Consider the following 15,151-nt stretch of genomic DNA (forward strand, 5'->3'; position numbering starts at 1 on the left):
AAGTACAGCACTACATCTATAATCATAGATTTAAAGGTGAAAAGGGGGTTTTGTACATTTGTCAGATTGTCTGTTTTCTGTAAGGTATCTGTCAAGCCTGTCAGTTGAATGGCTCATGTGACAGGATGAATGAGACTAACCTACACAAGCAAATAAATCAAGTACTTAAACACAACACACCTATTAGTATTGTAGGTTAATGTCCCATAGTCTATAATGTATTTTCCATTATAGACCCCATTTCCAAAAACAAAAACAACAACAACAAAACATGAATGGTAATCAGCACTATCAAAATCCTATAGGAGAAACAAAACTGTATGTAGATTAATAGCAAACTCATGTGTGAATGTCTTCTGCCTTTGGAGTTGAATAATAGACAAAGAAGATCACTGACTTCACAACTTTAAATGGAAAATAAGGCATTTCCAAATATTAAGGGATTGAGATATAAATACAGGACTTGCAGACCACTGCAGCTGATCACAAAATATTTATAAGTTTAGCTACAAACTAATCTACCAGGATTTTGACAAATCTCTCTTTTTGTTTGAGCAAAGGTGGAAATTGTTGATTGATTAAAATGGGACTGACGAGAGCGACAATCTCGGGGAAAAGGCATTTAGACGATGGGCCTAATTGCTCAGATCGATCATGAGGTGCTCGTATATCTGAGTTTTTCCCTTGAAGCTGGATGCCAGTAGGAACACCCGGTCGTCAATGGAAACCAGAGAAAATCCCCGAGGCGCCTGGATATTCAGCTCCTGAGATGGGACAAACTGGCCCCTCTTGGTGTCCCATTGGTAGACCTGCGTCAGTGAGTAATCGCTGCCCAAGATGGCATACTGCCAGTTGCCGGTGGAGACGGGCTGGAACACCATAGAGCCACGGGAAGGAAATGTCTGGACCTCTTTGAACATGGCACCGTCCCAGCGCATCACCTTGGAGTCCCCGATGAATCTTGTCAAGCATATAAACAGATCACCTTTGAAAAGGACAAAGATTTCAAGAGGCCGTTTAGTTTAGACATTCAGCCACTAAATGCGGATCTGACACAGGAAAGCTCACAAAAAAAAACAGATTATGTAATCCCAAATATAATTCATTGTTTGCTACAAATATTTATTCAGCTGTGGGAGACATTTCGAGCTACATTATTCATGCACATTCACTCATTTTATATTCACACATTGTGTGCTGTGATCTTGAGTCGTGTCTTCCCTGTCTGCTCACATAGCAGAGTTGGGCTGATCTCAGCCTTATGCACTGTTTTGGGAGAAAGAAGAAGTGGATGCAGATGTTACTCTGGGAATGGTGCTATTTGTTTTTGATGACAGATAAAGCTTTCTCTCAGTTTTTCTTTCAGCCCTAACTAGGCTAGCTGTTATGGCAAACCCATAATATTCTCATAATATTATGTATAAACCCCAGATTGCCTGTTTAGAGAAGGCTGAGAGTGTCTCCTGGTAGGCAGAGCGCCTGGTGTACCACATTTCTCTCTGCTGGGAGGTCTAAGGTGAGGGAGAAACCATAAAGTTGGAATTGCAAATTAATTCCCTGTCATTTGTCTTTGGAGACCTGTGTCCAGTACGCATACGGAAGCTGTTGTAAACCTCGAAAGAAAACTGCTTTCCTTGAACTAACTTTTCCCTGACATCAGCTAATAGCCACTAATAGGTAACCTGTTAATATGAGAGAGAAACCCCCACCCCACACTATCATAATGTTTTACAGTCTGATTTGTGTGCAGGTTTTATGGCAGTGACATTGCCTCTTATCGCCTTCAAAATAAATGCCGACGATATGCAGCGGGAAAATAAAGAGTAATAAATCAAGTCTAAGAAAGTAGGTCATAAATGTTTTTATTAACCACACTTAAAAAAAAAGTTGAGTCCAATATTAAGCATGTGGTGCACTAAACTTAATGGATGCAACTAGAAGTTTGCACAGTGTCCTTTTGCTTGCATGGATCTCACCTTGAACTCGGAAGTGTTTGATGGAGAAGACGTCCTCCATGTCCGGTATGTCAGTCCTGCGGTCAAACTTTTTCTGGCTCCTGTTCCACTGGTACACGACAGGCCTCTGGGAGCTACTTGACAAAATCAGGTGGGGTTTGTTGGAGATCTCTAGATATTCTACATCTGTATCCCTGTACCAAGGGTGGAGTGACTGGTGGGAATAAAATCCATTGCCGTTCCATTTGTACACCGTTGTGGAGCCCGCCTACAGGAAGAACATGTACAAAACATCAGCTCAAGCCAACTACATTCAAAACCTGAACAAGCATTTTAATTAAGTACTCAATAGTGATTTACAGTTGAAAACAATTATAGCTCAACATGAAAAAAAATTAGGCAACAAACTTCAAATTTTGCATGAAGCCAAACACCAGAGTGTGGTGGTGTGTCTGTGCTTGTGTGCCTGAGTTGTCCCCAAGCATATGTGAGAGCATATGTGAACATTTGGCAATACAAGCTAATCAGCAGGAGCAGACACAGACCGACATGCTGCAGAGAAGGACGCCCGGGGAAGGACTGGCTGACGTGGTGGGAAGAGTAGATTAGAGGATATTTATTCATACAGGGGCTGGATGCAGTAATAAGGACATGTCTACAGTATTGTTGTTGTTTTTAAGTCAAGTCAAAATTGATATCTGTTTGCACATTTTAACAACCCCAGCTGACCAAAGTACTGTACAAGTTATATAGAATATACAGTATATACAATGATGGCTAAATCAACAATAACTATGCACTAAAAATCAAATAAAAGAAGTAAATAACACTGTGTTTGCACACTAAAAGCCAGGATACTCTGCTCAACTAGATTTGAAAGCAAGCGAGAACAAATAGATTTTAAAAGGTGTTTTAAAATGATTGAGGGACGTGGCAGTTCTTAAGTAAAAAGGTAAGTTGTTCCAAAGATTAGGAGCCACCACTGAAAAGGCCCTAACGCCTCTGCTTTGAAGCCTGATTCTAGGAGAGTTCAAGAGCCGCTGGTTCAAAGCCCTCTGTGCTCCAGTAGGACTGTAGGGTTTCAAAAGTTCTGTTAAGTAAGGGAGTGCTAACCCACTGAGACTTTAAAAATCAAGTAATGCAATTTTAAATTGAACCCTGAAATAGATTCATTTAAAAAATAAACCGTCACTAGCGAAATGCAAATTTATGCCACCTGCCATGAAATACTTTGTTGATTTTGAGTGACAGTGAAAGAAAACAGAAAACAGGCCCAACCTTAGAGCTGTCAGCGATGACAAAGAAAGACTCTCCGTCGATCATGAAGGTCTCGATGTCGTTGGGTTTGCGAATTTTTAGGATGTCAATGTCCTGGATCTTGATGAACTTGCTGGCGGAGGTGTCATGCTTGTAAATGTGTGAGCCCCCAAACAACTGGGCCACAATGACAAAGAGGTGGTTCTCAATTAGCATGGGCTTGCAGACGACAGTTGAGGTGCCTAAAGAGTAAAAGAGAGAACAAAATACACATTCAGTACATGCACAGAACCCAAGCAACTGTTTGTACTAGAATGTAAGAACAATTAGGCTCACTAACCTTTTTTTCATCCAATAAAGAGTGTCTAACTACAAATACTACATGAAACCCGTAGTTCCTTTTTTCAAGTACATCTATCTAAACCTTATCAAAACCATTTAATGACGTAATGTGGTAACTCTGAGGTTAAAGTAAATCTCTGTGACTGATAAAAATATTATGTGCATCACTGTTGGCAAAGATCTGACTGACACAAAGTAGTGCTAGGATCTGATATCTTTCTACATCCAGGCACTCCATTTATGCCTGGATGCAGAGGAAATTTTCTGCATTAGCGGGTATGCTGTGTCAAACATCTCTTATTATACTGCTGGCTTAAACGGGTAATTATTTTGAATGGGAACTAGTAATTACATCAATCAGATATATACTCAACTGCAGTCACCTGAAAAAATGTATTGTGAAGTTCTACAGGGAAGCCAACTCTGACTGAGACCAATATAATCCATACAGGGTTTCTTATACATTTACATACTACACATTGAGGTCATTCCAGGTGAGAATATTTACACATTCTCGTACTGACTTGAGAAAAACTCACTTTCAATGGTGTCATATGTTCTGAAGGTCATCTCCACGTGATCCCATTCTAAGAAGCTGCATGTCCCAGCAAAAGGCTGGGCAAACACGACATACTGTTCATTACCAAGAGTGAAGGCATCCACCGAAATGGACTCAAACTTCAGTGACTGATAGGTGGCAAACTCTGAAAGGTGGGACATAACAATTAAATAGACATGAAAGAAAGATGCTGTAGATGCTGTGATACAAGGAGATGTGCAAGAGGAAGGTACCTGCTGCGATGCAGTCAAAAGAGTGAGGCAGCAGGTCGTTGATCTTCTTCCCCTGGTGAATGGGTGGGCTACTGCAGTAGATTTGGTCTAGAGTGGCATTGGTGTGGTGCATCCACTCCACCAACCACTTGAGCTTGCAGTCACAGATCAAATTGTTGCCTCGCAGATCCCTACATGAATGGATCACAAGTAAAATACAGTTCAATTTTCTTTATACAGTTTCCTCAAGGTGCTTTACATTGTAAGGTTAAGACCCTCCAATAACACAAACAAAACCCCAACAACCAGATGGGCTCAATCAGCAATCAGTGGGAAGGAAAACTCCACAGAACCAGAACCTGCCATGACAATCAAGTAAAACACTAACGTTACAACATGAAATCGTTAATATTTATTCTTTATTTCTTGCTTTCTTTATTCTTTTTAAAACTTACAGGCCTCTTATTTCCAAGAACTGTTCAGTTTGCTAAACCACAGCACGTGTCCCATCTCCTGGGTAGTCTCTGCTTATCACACACTCTCAGTTTGAATAGCTATTAAGCTTGAATGTGGAGTCTAGTGAATCTAGAGACACAGGAATTAATCTAGCTGATTGTGTCAGTGTGACCTAAGCCAGTATCTAGTTCTTTTGTTGTGTAATTGACTTGCTGACCATTTACCCTGACATTGTAGCATCTTAACCCAGCCTTTCCTTTCTCTAGATTTCTCAACCGCAGTATGTAATAGCTTCCTCTATAATGATTTACTTTCTCAGACTATTCTCTCATTTTCCTTCTTGCACAGTTATTGTTTCTTTCTTTGAAAAGGAGGAGAAATACTAATATTGTTAGGTGACGGCTGTGTGCAGACAGGAATAGGACCCAAGGTGCAGACTCCGGAGACAGAACGTAAACCAAAACAGCTTTAATGCTGAACGCAAACATAACATAACTGGAACAAAACTCAAAATAAACTAACACCAGTGGATGGGCAAAACACACAGCAAAATAAACGGTAGATCGCAACACGGACACAGAGAAACACAGGGCTTAAATACACAGAGGGAGCAATCAGGGAATGAGTAACAGGAGGGAAACACAGCTGGGACAAATCAGAACTGACGAGACCAAAGAAGCGTAAACTGAACACACTGAGATAAGACAGAGACCTTCAAAGTAAAACAGGAAACACATAACACAGACTCACATGCAGGCACTACAGAGGGAACAGAGACGTGGGACCAGGGCAGACACAAACACTGACTGAACACGGGGATATAGGAACTAAGGATACACATAGACGCGAACTAGACAAGGGGATACAGGTGATAGGGGAGACAGAGCAACTAAAGAAGACAGACATAAACCATAAGACAGAACTCAAAGAAACCAAAAACTAGAAAGTATAAATAATATAATAAACTCAAAAACCCTGAGTCAACGACCCAGGCATCCTAACAAATATAGATTTAGTAACTACTTATGTTTTTCAAACTGTGTGAAAAGGACTAAACATACAGCATATAAATAGTAATCAAACACAAATACAATGAACCCTTGATGACCATATTAGTAATAACTAAAGTGTATATTTGCATTGTGAGGATGGATTAAGGAAAAACAGACTCACACTTTGGTCAAAGCATCCATGCCCTTAAAAACATCTTTGGGCAGTGTCTCAAGGTTGTTGTAAGCCAGACTCCTAATCAGCAAAAAGGAAAAAAATAATAAACAAAGTGATTACATTAGATGTAGAGTGCAACTCTTCTGACATATCCATTTCCCTTAATGTATTTTTCATTGGTTGGTGGAACAGAATGACTTGAGAAACAGAATAAAACCAAGGACATTACAAACAAATAAACATGTCACAAAACCTGACTACTTCTAGATTCCTCTCATGACATGTAACAGGTGCTTGAAATGGAAGGCAGTAAAAAACACATAAACGAATTAAGATGCAATATGTTTACTTTACTATACTATTTGTCCCAGATGTGGGATTTTTCTTTTGATACAGCAGTTTGTTTGTTTTTTAAATGTAAAAATTTAAATTAAAAAAGAGCAATCACACCGATCTGTCCTTCACATACCTGAATTGTGCATTACTGTTCTGTGTATTTTGTTCTGTTAACACTGGTCACACTTGTGTTCAATTTATTTCAAATCTTCTAAAAATATACAGGAGTTCATTTAGCAAAGAAAAGAAAAAAAGTACTATACAAAATAAAACAAAATACATTTCAATATTGCTTCACCTGTTCTGATTCACTTACATATTAAAAAGGAATGGGAAGAAGTGCACACTTATTTAATCCCGCCTCCTCGCCATAAGTTATCAGTTAATATTTATTTAGCTTCCTTACTGATACAAACCGCAGTAATAACAATGAAAATATTTCTAATATAACGTATATGACACATACAGTACAAATTATCAGAGCATTATGTTTTTGTAGCTCTATAAGCCTCCACACAACAAAGCCAATACTTCCAGTTTTGAAAAGTTAATTATACAAATATAAAATCATATCTTTATAACTATCTTTGAACTGCTTTATGTTTGGCCAACTCCACACTCAAATTGTTCCACAGTTTCACTCCATGCATAGAAAAACAAAAACTTGTTGTTTTTTTGTTCCTGGTATTACACAAACTCACAGCTTTCAAGAAGAAATCCATTAAATTACGGTATAGCTTCCTTGTCTCAAAAAACAAAAAGAAAAAACATGTGTTGAATGTCACCTGGTAGTTCTGAACTGCTTTTTTTTTTTTGAAGAATAAAAAGAGAATCTAATGTACTTTTATAGTCATTGCCCCAGACCTCTGCACAACAGCTTATAGAATATGGAGTGATACAGTCTAATGCCTCCTTTGTCTTGTTCAGTATTGCAATGTTTCTTAATACTTTGGAATGAATATATCTTATCTGTGCTCTCTAATTAAGTATCTCATCTATTATTACCCCAAGAAATCTATTATATTGACTCTTTCAAAATGAACACCATTTATTTGAGTTTTCACATTTATACTTAATCTGCTCTTTCCAAAGAACAGTTTTATTAGGTAGTTTTATTCAAATGTAACAGTAATTTGTTTTTAATCATGCCCAAGCTTTAATTTAATTATTTCATTAGTTACCTCATCAAATAAATGCAGCAGATCCTCACCAGTGCAGAAAATGTTTATATCATCAGGAACAGTACCATTTTAACACTCTGGACACTTCACACATGTCATTGATAAATTAAAGAATCTAGGGCCCAAAACTGACCCCTGGGGTACACCACAGGCAATGTCCATGCATACAGAGCAACAACCATTTAATTTCACAAACTGCTTCCTGTCTCTTAAATAACTCCCAACCCAATTTAAAACTACCCCCCGACACTATAATGATACAGTTTTCTTACTAATATATCCCGATCTATTGTGTCAAATGCTTAAATCTATGAATTATCCAGCCACATATTGCTTTTTGTCTGTAGAATTTGTGATGTATTCTATTGAATCTAATAGTGCCAGTGATGTTGATCTGCTTGATCTGAGCCCTCAGGCTCTCGGTGAGCAGTTTATGTTTATCTATATGTTTTTCCAGTCGATTGTTATACAGTTCTTCAAGATTTTCTAAGAATTGACATAGTAAAGAAACAGACCTGTAGTTTTTGAAATGGTGTTTGTTGTCAGATTTGTATAAAGGTTTATCTCTTGCTATTTTCATTCTGTCTGAAAATATACCAGTTTGAAATGATAAATTCCAAATTAAATCTTAAAATAGCCTTAAGAGCTTTCTTAACTACTGACTTATCAATATCATTAAAATCCAAGGATTTCTTATTTTTACATGTTTTAACCATTTCAAAAACAACAGCTACATGGACCATTGAATAATGATTTCTGTCTATCAAGGTATCCAGTTTTTCCTCTGTTATCCCAGGTTCAGTGATGGTGTAGACCTACGTTATACAACGCTGGTCAGTATTTCTCATATTCTTTTAATATTATTTTTATTTACTCATGTTTTCTATTATATTGCATTATTGGACAGTTTGTATTATACAGTAATGTAAATAATCTAAGGAATTCATCATACTTACTTGGCATCTTGTTTTTGATATATTTCACCTGTTTCTGTTTCATGAAATGGTTTTTAAAAGCATTTATTGATTCCTCTGTTCTGAATCGTGTGTACTTTTTTTCTGTCCATATTTTTAATCTTGTAATTCCTATCACAGACTGTAAAAACAGGAAGATGGTCACTGATGTCATTAATCAGAAGTGCGCTTACTGTCTTATTTTCAGTGTCATTTGTAAAAATGTTGTCTATGAGAGTGGCTCAATGTGATGTGATTCTAGTAGATCTGGTTACTTTAGGGACCAGGTTCATGCAGTACATTGTGTTAATAAAGTATATACGTGAATTCATAACCCTTCAGTTCAAAGTCCATTCCTTTATCCATGTTAATACAAGTTTCAGATATGGTAATGACACTGAATTGATGTAAAAACTGGTTTAGATAATCCTTGTTATTAATAAAATTTGTATATAGACTTCTACAGTTAAACTAGATAATTGACCATCTCACCCCAGCCCCCTGGTTGTACTGTTGATTTGTATAGTAGCAGCAGTTGTTATTGATAGAAGAGAAGAAGTTGCCTGGGTCTATTTCATATTCCAAGTTCTGTGTTAATTAAATGTTTTGACTTCAAGTTGATCATGTTCTGCACGTATGTATCTGACTGATGCAGTTGTTTTTTTTCCCCCAGATGTAGCCGAGTTGTTCCTTTCAGAGTATGTCATAAGTGAGTGTGTGGTTGTTTGTTACCTTGTATATAGTCTAGCTTCTCCGGTGCTGTCAAATGCAGGGTATTTTTTTGGCCAACAGTACAAAAAAACCTACAACAAAAACAAACCCTGGAGCTAGAGACTGAACTTCAAAACACACAGAGAGATGTGAATGAAATGAAATGTTGGCGTAATCCATGAACACTGCATTATTTATATGAAAGTTGGTTCTCCAAGGAAGAGAGACCTTTTAACTTTACAGTTTATGCAAGAATGCACTAAGCAAACACATGAGGTTAGAGCAGAGTGGAAAGGATTCCAATATAACTCCTTGCAGATGCCCTTTAATAATGTATTTACTGTGTGTGATGCTCTTAAAGTGTCCTCTGATACTGCATGTGGTATCAGCGTTTGTTTACTTTTTTCTAGAAGGGAACCGAAAAAGGGCATCTTCACTGACATGCTATGGCACTTTCTGAGTCATGTTAGCAATATAAAAAAATCTTAGCTGACAGTTTTAGCGCTTCATATTTTATTGCATACATTGTTATTGGAAAATGATTTAATTCTAGAGCAGTGATCCCCTACTGGAGCTTGGATCTGACCTTCCCTTTGCAGTGAATTATCTTGCCTACAGGAAAACTCCATTTGTAAAGTTATAACTTTGACAAAAGCAATTAAACTCGTTACCTAGATAATTATTCTTATATAGACAAGGTTTTATTATGTTGCTTTTATCAGAATATCTGTTGGTCTACAGTACCACACCATGGATTTGTTAACTCTGGCCTGATTCAGGTATTACTGTTTTTGAAGAGGGCTGGTGGACAATGTATCCTCTGTTTGATTGGTTTAAGTTTATTCATGTGTCTGAGTTTCCCAATTGTTATTCCCTGTTGTATTTTTCTATTCATTTTTCTGATGTCTTGTCTTTAGTTTTACTTCCCCTCTTGTCTCACTGTTATTGATTGTCTTTCTTTTTCTTCCCCCAGCTGTTTGCACTCCCCTGATTACCTTCACGTGTATAAATAGTCCTGCCTTTCCACTCAGTCTTTGTTGCAGTATCTGTTTACCTTTCTTGCATGTTTGCTGCCTGTTTTGTAGAAGTTTGGTAAAACTTGATTCTTAATTCTTCATCCATAGCACATTGAAGTGGATTCACTTTCAGTGTAAATCTTTTTAAAAACCATTTGCTTGTGATTTCTTGTAGATCAAACTATTTTCTATACTTTGCTGATGTTGGGATAAATGTTTTAATCTCTCCTATTTGACTTTTATTCCTCTTCATAACAATATATAGTTTAAAAGATGGTGGTGATCATAAGGATGATGAAGGGATGACAAGGAAGACCAATATGCTAAAATCTTGTTTGCCCTGTGCTGCATGATGTTAAAGGGAAAACATGTTGGAGAGTCACAGAGTGATAGGTCACCCGGTTTAAGGTTACAGCACAGTTATATTTAACTTGACCGATAAGTCACTCGCGCTCTCACCTACCTTTAGTTCTGGCAGGCTTTGAGGTGACATTGTCACTGTGTTTAGAAAAAACACTGTTAAGAATGTGTTAGCATATTTCGTATAGTTTTGTTCTACAGGACAGAATAGTGGTTTTATAAATTGTCTAGGCAGATTTTGAGCAGTTGTATCCAATATTCACACTAATAGCTTCTTTTTTTGGTTTTAGAAAAATCAAACTTTGACAAAATCAAGTCTATTTTACTGTCTAAAATATATGAACAGCTTATCTGCAATGAAACATCCAGACCTGCCCTTCTGCAACCTGATCCAGCTGATATCTTCAGTCACCTTGAGAAATGATTACTGGCAGCAGCGCTTTTGCCTACCTTTTCATTCCAGACAGTGACAAAGTGAAACGGGGACAGAAAAGGCAAACTGATGGAGGGTATGTCAGGATACCTCGAAAAATAATGTTCAGTTACTTTTTACCTCAGATTACTCGAAAAGTGAAACAGACGTGTGAAAGGGACAATGCAGATGTTAATGTGAAGAAAGGAAAAAGCCACAAGTTCTAAGAAAATAGAAAGGAACAAACGAGAGATGGGACTATTCCCTGGACATGGATTAAGGAGAAGATAAGTAAAGACTGGAGGAAGAAAGAGGATAACAAGAACTGAGTTAAAGTTTTTTCAAACCAAAATACTTACAGATGTACTAGAGCTTTCAGGCCCCGGAAAGCATATGGGGATATTTCAGCAATTTTGTTGTTTTCAATAAATCTGTGAATGAGAAGCAGAATGAATGAGAGTAAGTCATGAAATCCTACACACAATGAATACTGACATCTATTGTGGTCCTGTAAGAAGATGAGATGTTTACTGCAATCAGGCTATGGAGAGTTTTACATGATCGCTAAGGCTAGTAAAACACTGGGAAAACATGTCAAAGTAAATTATACTGTAAACACATTCAAAATGCAAACAAGTGTTTTCAGCCATTTAACTAGCTGTGGTTGTAGTTGGATGGAGCACCCAAACAGGGAACATTAGTGTAAACATGCTTATGGGTAAAGCCTCATCGTTCAGATAGATTTATATGCCATCATGTAACCAAGCATGCACTACAGTAAGGTTTTGAGTGCAATATTTCCGCACAGGTTCACATAGTGCTGTTATTAATCAGCATGTGCCTCATATTTGTTTAATACAAAAAATATGCAATTATGATACAGTGTTTCATACAACAGCACACAAATGTTTTCTGCACATGAATTAAAAACAGTTACTTACAGGTATTCAAGATGTGGTAAACCTTGAAATGCATCCTCATCAATCAGGTCAAATGAGTTTGCTGTGAACAATCTGTGAAGGAAAAACAAACCAAAAAAGACAGATAGATAGATAGATAGATAGATAGATAGATAGATAGATAGATAGATAGATAGATAGATAGCTCTCATAAGAATAACATCAAAATTTGATATCACTTTTCTGCGTTCATACTTCAATAGATTTTTGACAACACCGCTGGCTGAAATGCAATAATATGACATTATATGAGATAATATTTCTCATAAAAAATGGCAAATATGACAGTCTTTTACAGACAGTTTCAAACACTCACTGTTGCACCTCTCTCCTGACCTCCTCCATACATGAATAGAGATGAATGAAACATTTCAAATTTAGATTCATCACTCTGTAACACAGATCGCTGCGGTTTTTCAGTTCATTTCTTGTGTAATTTGGCATACCTGAATCTTTTTCTGTTTCCCTATGAAATGCTCTTGACAGCCACCCTTCCATGACATTTCTGATGAGGCTTCAGTGAACAGTAGACGGATCAACTAAAGGGCCAGATGCATTTTTCAGGTTCTGTCAGGTCTTGGCACACTGTGCAGTGTGTCCTTTACAAAGTGTGTCCACAGGAAACAAATTATGCACCTTTGTGGCAGGCTAGTATAACAGTGCCTAAAAATGAAATTTAAAAGTAGCTCAACAACAAAAGAAACATTCCTCTGAAAAGGGTCAGGTAGAATGACTGGAATGAAAATGAGTGAAAAAGCAGCCAATCTCCAACGTAAACTTTTGAAAGGTCTTCGGAAAGCCTGGAAAACTGTTGATGAAGACCACTTTAAAAATTATAAAGATATTATATAGATAAAGTCTGGTTCTTTGGAAGCAAAATATAAAGGATGGAAGCGTTTAGACTAATGCAAATTGCCATATTTAAAGCAACTGTACATAGATTTTTCTTAACAGCTGGTTGTTTGTGTTTCACAACTTAACTGAGATGAACTCCAACAAGATATTGATTTGTGTGGGCTGTGCACAATAAGAAAAGGTCATGGATGTTTACGTAATGTCAATGGCAGTAAGTCTATTGCAAAAAGCAGAGAAATTGGACAACACTCATTCACTACTTCTACCCACTGTGTATGTGGTCAATGAATGACTCAGATTAAACAGAGAAACAACCACTCACTCCTACATGTTTCTCATAAGAAATGGCAAAGAATCAAGATTCTTACCCCCCCCCCCCCCCCCCCCCCCCCCAACTTGTTTTTGAGTCACTTTTTAAATAACTAACATAAGAATCGTGTCCATCGGCAACATATTGTACACCTCATCTCCACCAGATTATTAAAAATCTTAAAGGGTTTTCGTTTATTATTAAGCTGGCATTTGGTTACTGTACAGAGCGGCTCTTTTCTTTTAAATATTGAACAAAAGTACCATCAGTATTATTTATTATTATGTCAAGGTTGAAATATTACAATCCTAAGATGTTAAAGTCTTTAAAATGAGGAAGCCAGTTACCCTGACATTTGGCTAATGCAGACTACAAAACAGTGGCACTGATCAAGCATGCCTTAATGGAGGTTAAGATGCTTCAAGTCACCTTTGCAGGGAAAAATAACAGATGAGGCAGTCCACTTATTCACTCATCTTCAGTTACCTCTCTCCTAACAGTCACGAGCTCGGTCTTCAGATGCGTGATGCTACGTCCTCCTACGTTTGAGGCTCCGTGCACATTTAGCCTCGACTTCACCGTCATCTGAGAGAATGAAGGAACCGGTGCCAGGAAAGCTAAACTGACGCTTGACAGCATGTTATTATGTGCGGCGTAGAGTACAGTTAAGTCTGACCTTGCTGTTAATTTGTGGATTTGCAAGAACGCATTTGCTCAATAGACTCAAGTCCTGTCAAGATACTAAATAATGAAGGCCATTAATCAACAGCACTGTTAGGAGAAGGTGAACACTCATGTGCACGCCTGTTATTTGACTACAGATTAGGGCTGAATTCTTCAGGAGAATAAGAGAACATGCTCATTGTTTATCTCAGCCACCCTGTTTCTAAAGAAGATACGCACACACACACACTGTTCCTCTTGCTGTTAGTTGCTCTAGCCATGTGGTCTATTGCATAATCCAGACACCATTACAGAGAATTCCCCCTTTAAAGCTGAATCTAAGCCTGTGTGCAAGTTGCCTGTTAAGACACAACCTTACTTTTAAATCAAGGAAGCAGTGAGACAGACAGGCAGACATAAATTATAAATAGACAGATAAATAAATAGGCAGACAGATTGACAGATACATAAATTGATAGATACATAGATAAATAGATAGATTAAAAGCTATTACTCACAGCAGGTGTAGGGTAGGTGTGTGCGCAAAGCTTCCTCCAGTAATTTCATTAAATCCAGACTTGACAAAAGATCTGATTAAAAGGAGAAACAAATCAAAGTGGAAATATGACACAGAATGTATTAAGCTTTCTGACACTTCACCACTTCATGCAGCATCACTTACAGTGAAACGACGTCGGATGGGAAAGTGTGGGGCACAGATCGGACACTCTCACATAGGGCATTATCTTTTGTGCAGGTGCATCCGTGGGGGCATCTGGGCTGCCTCACTCTCCGTCCGTCAGCTAAAGCCAAGCTGACAACAACGACCCAAACCAAGAGCGTCCATCCTTTCCGTCTTCTCCATCCCCTCACTTCTCTGCTCGGGTATCCCATTCCTTCTGTCCCGAGCCGAGTACTTCCACTCACGAACATGCAACTTACAAGCAAAATCTGCGACGTGTAAAGCCAATCGGGAAATATTAACTTGACGCTTTCAGATTGTTTTCTCGTTTTGCTTTTAAAAGCCGAGGTCCTCTGTCTTGTTTGCTCTTAATGATAGAGCGCTCTGAGGCTGTCTTCTATGCTTCTAGCGTCTCAATAGGAAGGCACCAGTCCAGTGGATTTGTTCTGCAAGGGGCAGGATTACAAATGCGGGGCAGATGGGACATAATAGCAGAAAACATCTCAGATTTTTGTCGTGCCTAAGTAACAGGCAAGGGTAAAAATCTGGCTTTTTGGAGTTGTCCCGTAGCCTAAATGCTTTGCTAAAAGAAAAAAAAGAAAAAAAGAAGAAGAAGATGACCTTAGAGAGAGAAAGCGAGTGGAAGAAAGAAAGAAAGAGAGATGGAGGGGAGGGGGAGAGAGGCCCCAAGGTGCGCTTTTTTTTTTTTTTTTAAATCAGCGGTGCCAGCTATTATTTATGCGCGCTTCAGAGCCGTGCATGGCT

The 15,151-nt window shown here is 38.0% G+C and overlaps 1 protein-coding gene across 1 annotated transcript; it reads right to left on the minus strand.

The window, feature by feature from the left end:
• Window positions 1-448: 448 nt before the first annotated feature.
• lgi1b (leucine-rich, glioma inactivated 1b) lies at window positions 449-14,784 on the minus strand. Its single transcript, XM_085360749.1, has 10 exons — window positions 14,387-14,784; window positions 14,223-14,294; window positions 11,859-11,930; window positions 11,277-11,348; window positions 5,955-6,026; window positions 4,347-4,516; window positions 4,094-4,258; window positions 3,234-3,454; window positions 1,977-2,223; window positions 449-985 (listed from the first exon to the last, which is right to left on the minus strand). The coding sequence occupies exons 1-10, from the start codon at window positions 14,635-14,637 to the stop codon at window positions 636-638; spliced, it is 1,692 nt and encodes a 563-aa protein (XP_085216875.1). The 5' UTR covers window positions 14,638-14,784; the 3' UTR covers window positions 449-635.
• Between the last annotated feature and the right edge of the window lie 367 nt (window positions 14,785-15,151).

The sequence above is a fragment of the Diplotaxodon limnothrissa genome, linkage group LG8 (assembly GCF_057381915.1).
Source record: "Diplotaxodon limnothrissa isolate DT_005_m linkage group LG8, D_limnothrissa_male_GT1.1, whole genome shotgun sequence".
In the NCBI taxonomy this organism is placed as follows: domain Eukaryota; kingdom Metazoa; phylum Chordata; class Actinopteri; order Cichliformes; family Cichlidae; genus Diplotaxodon; species Diplotaxodon limnothrissa.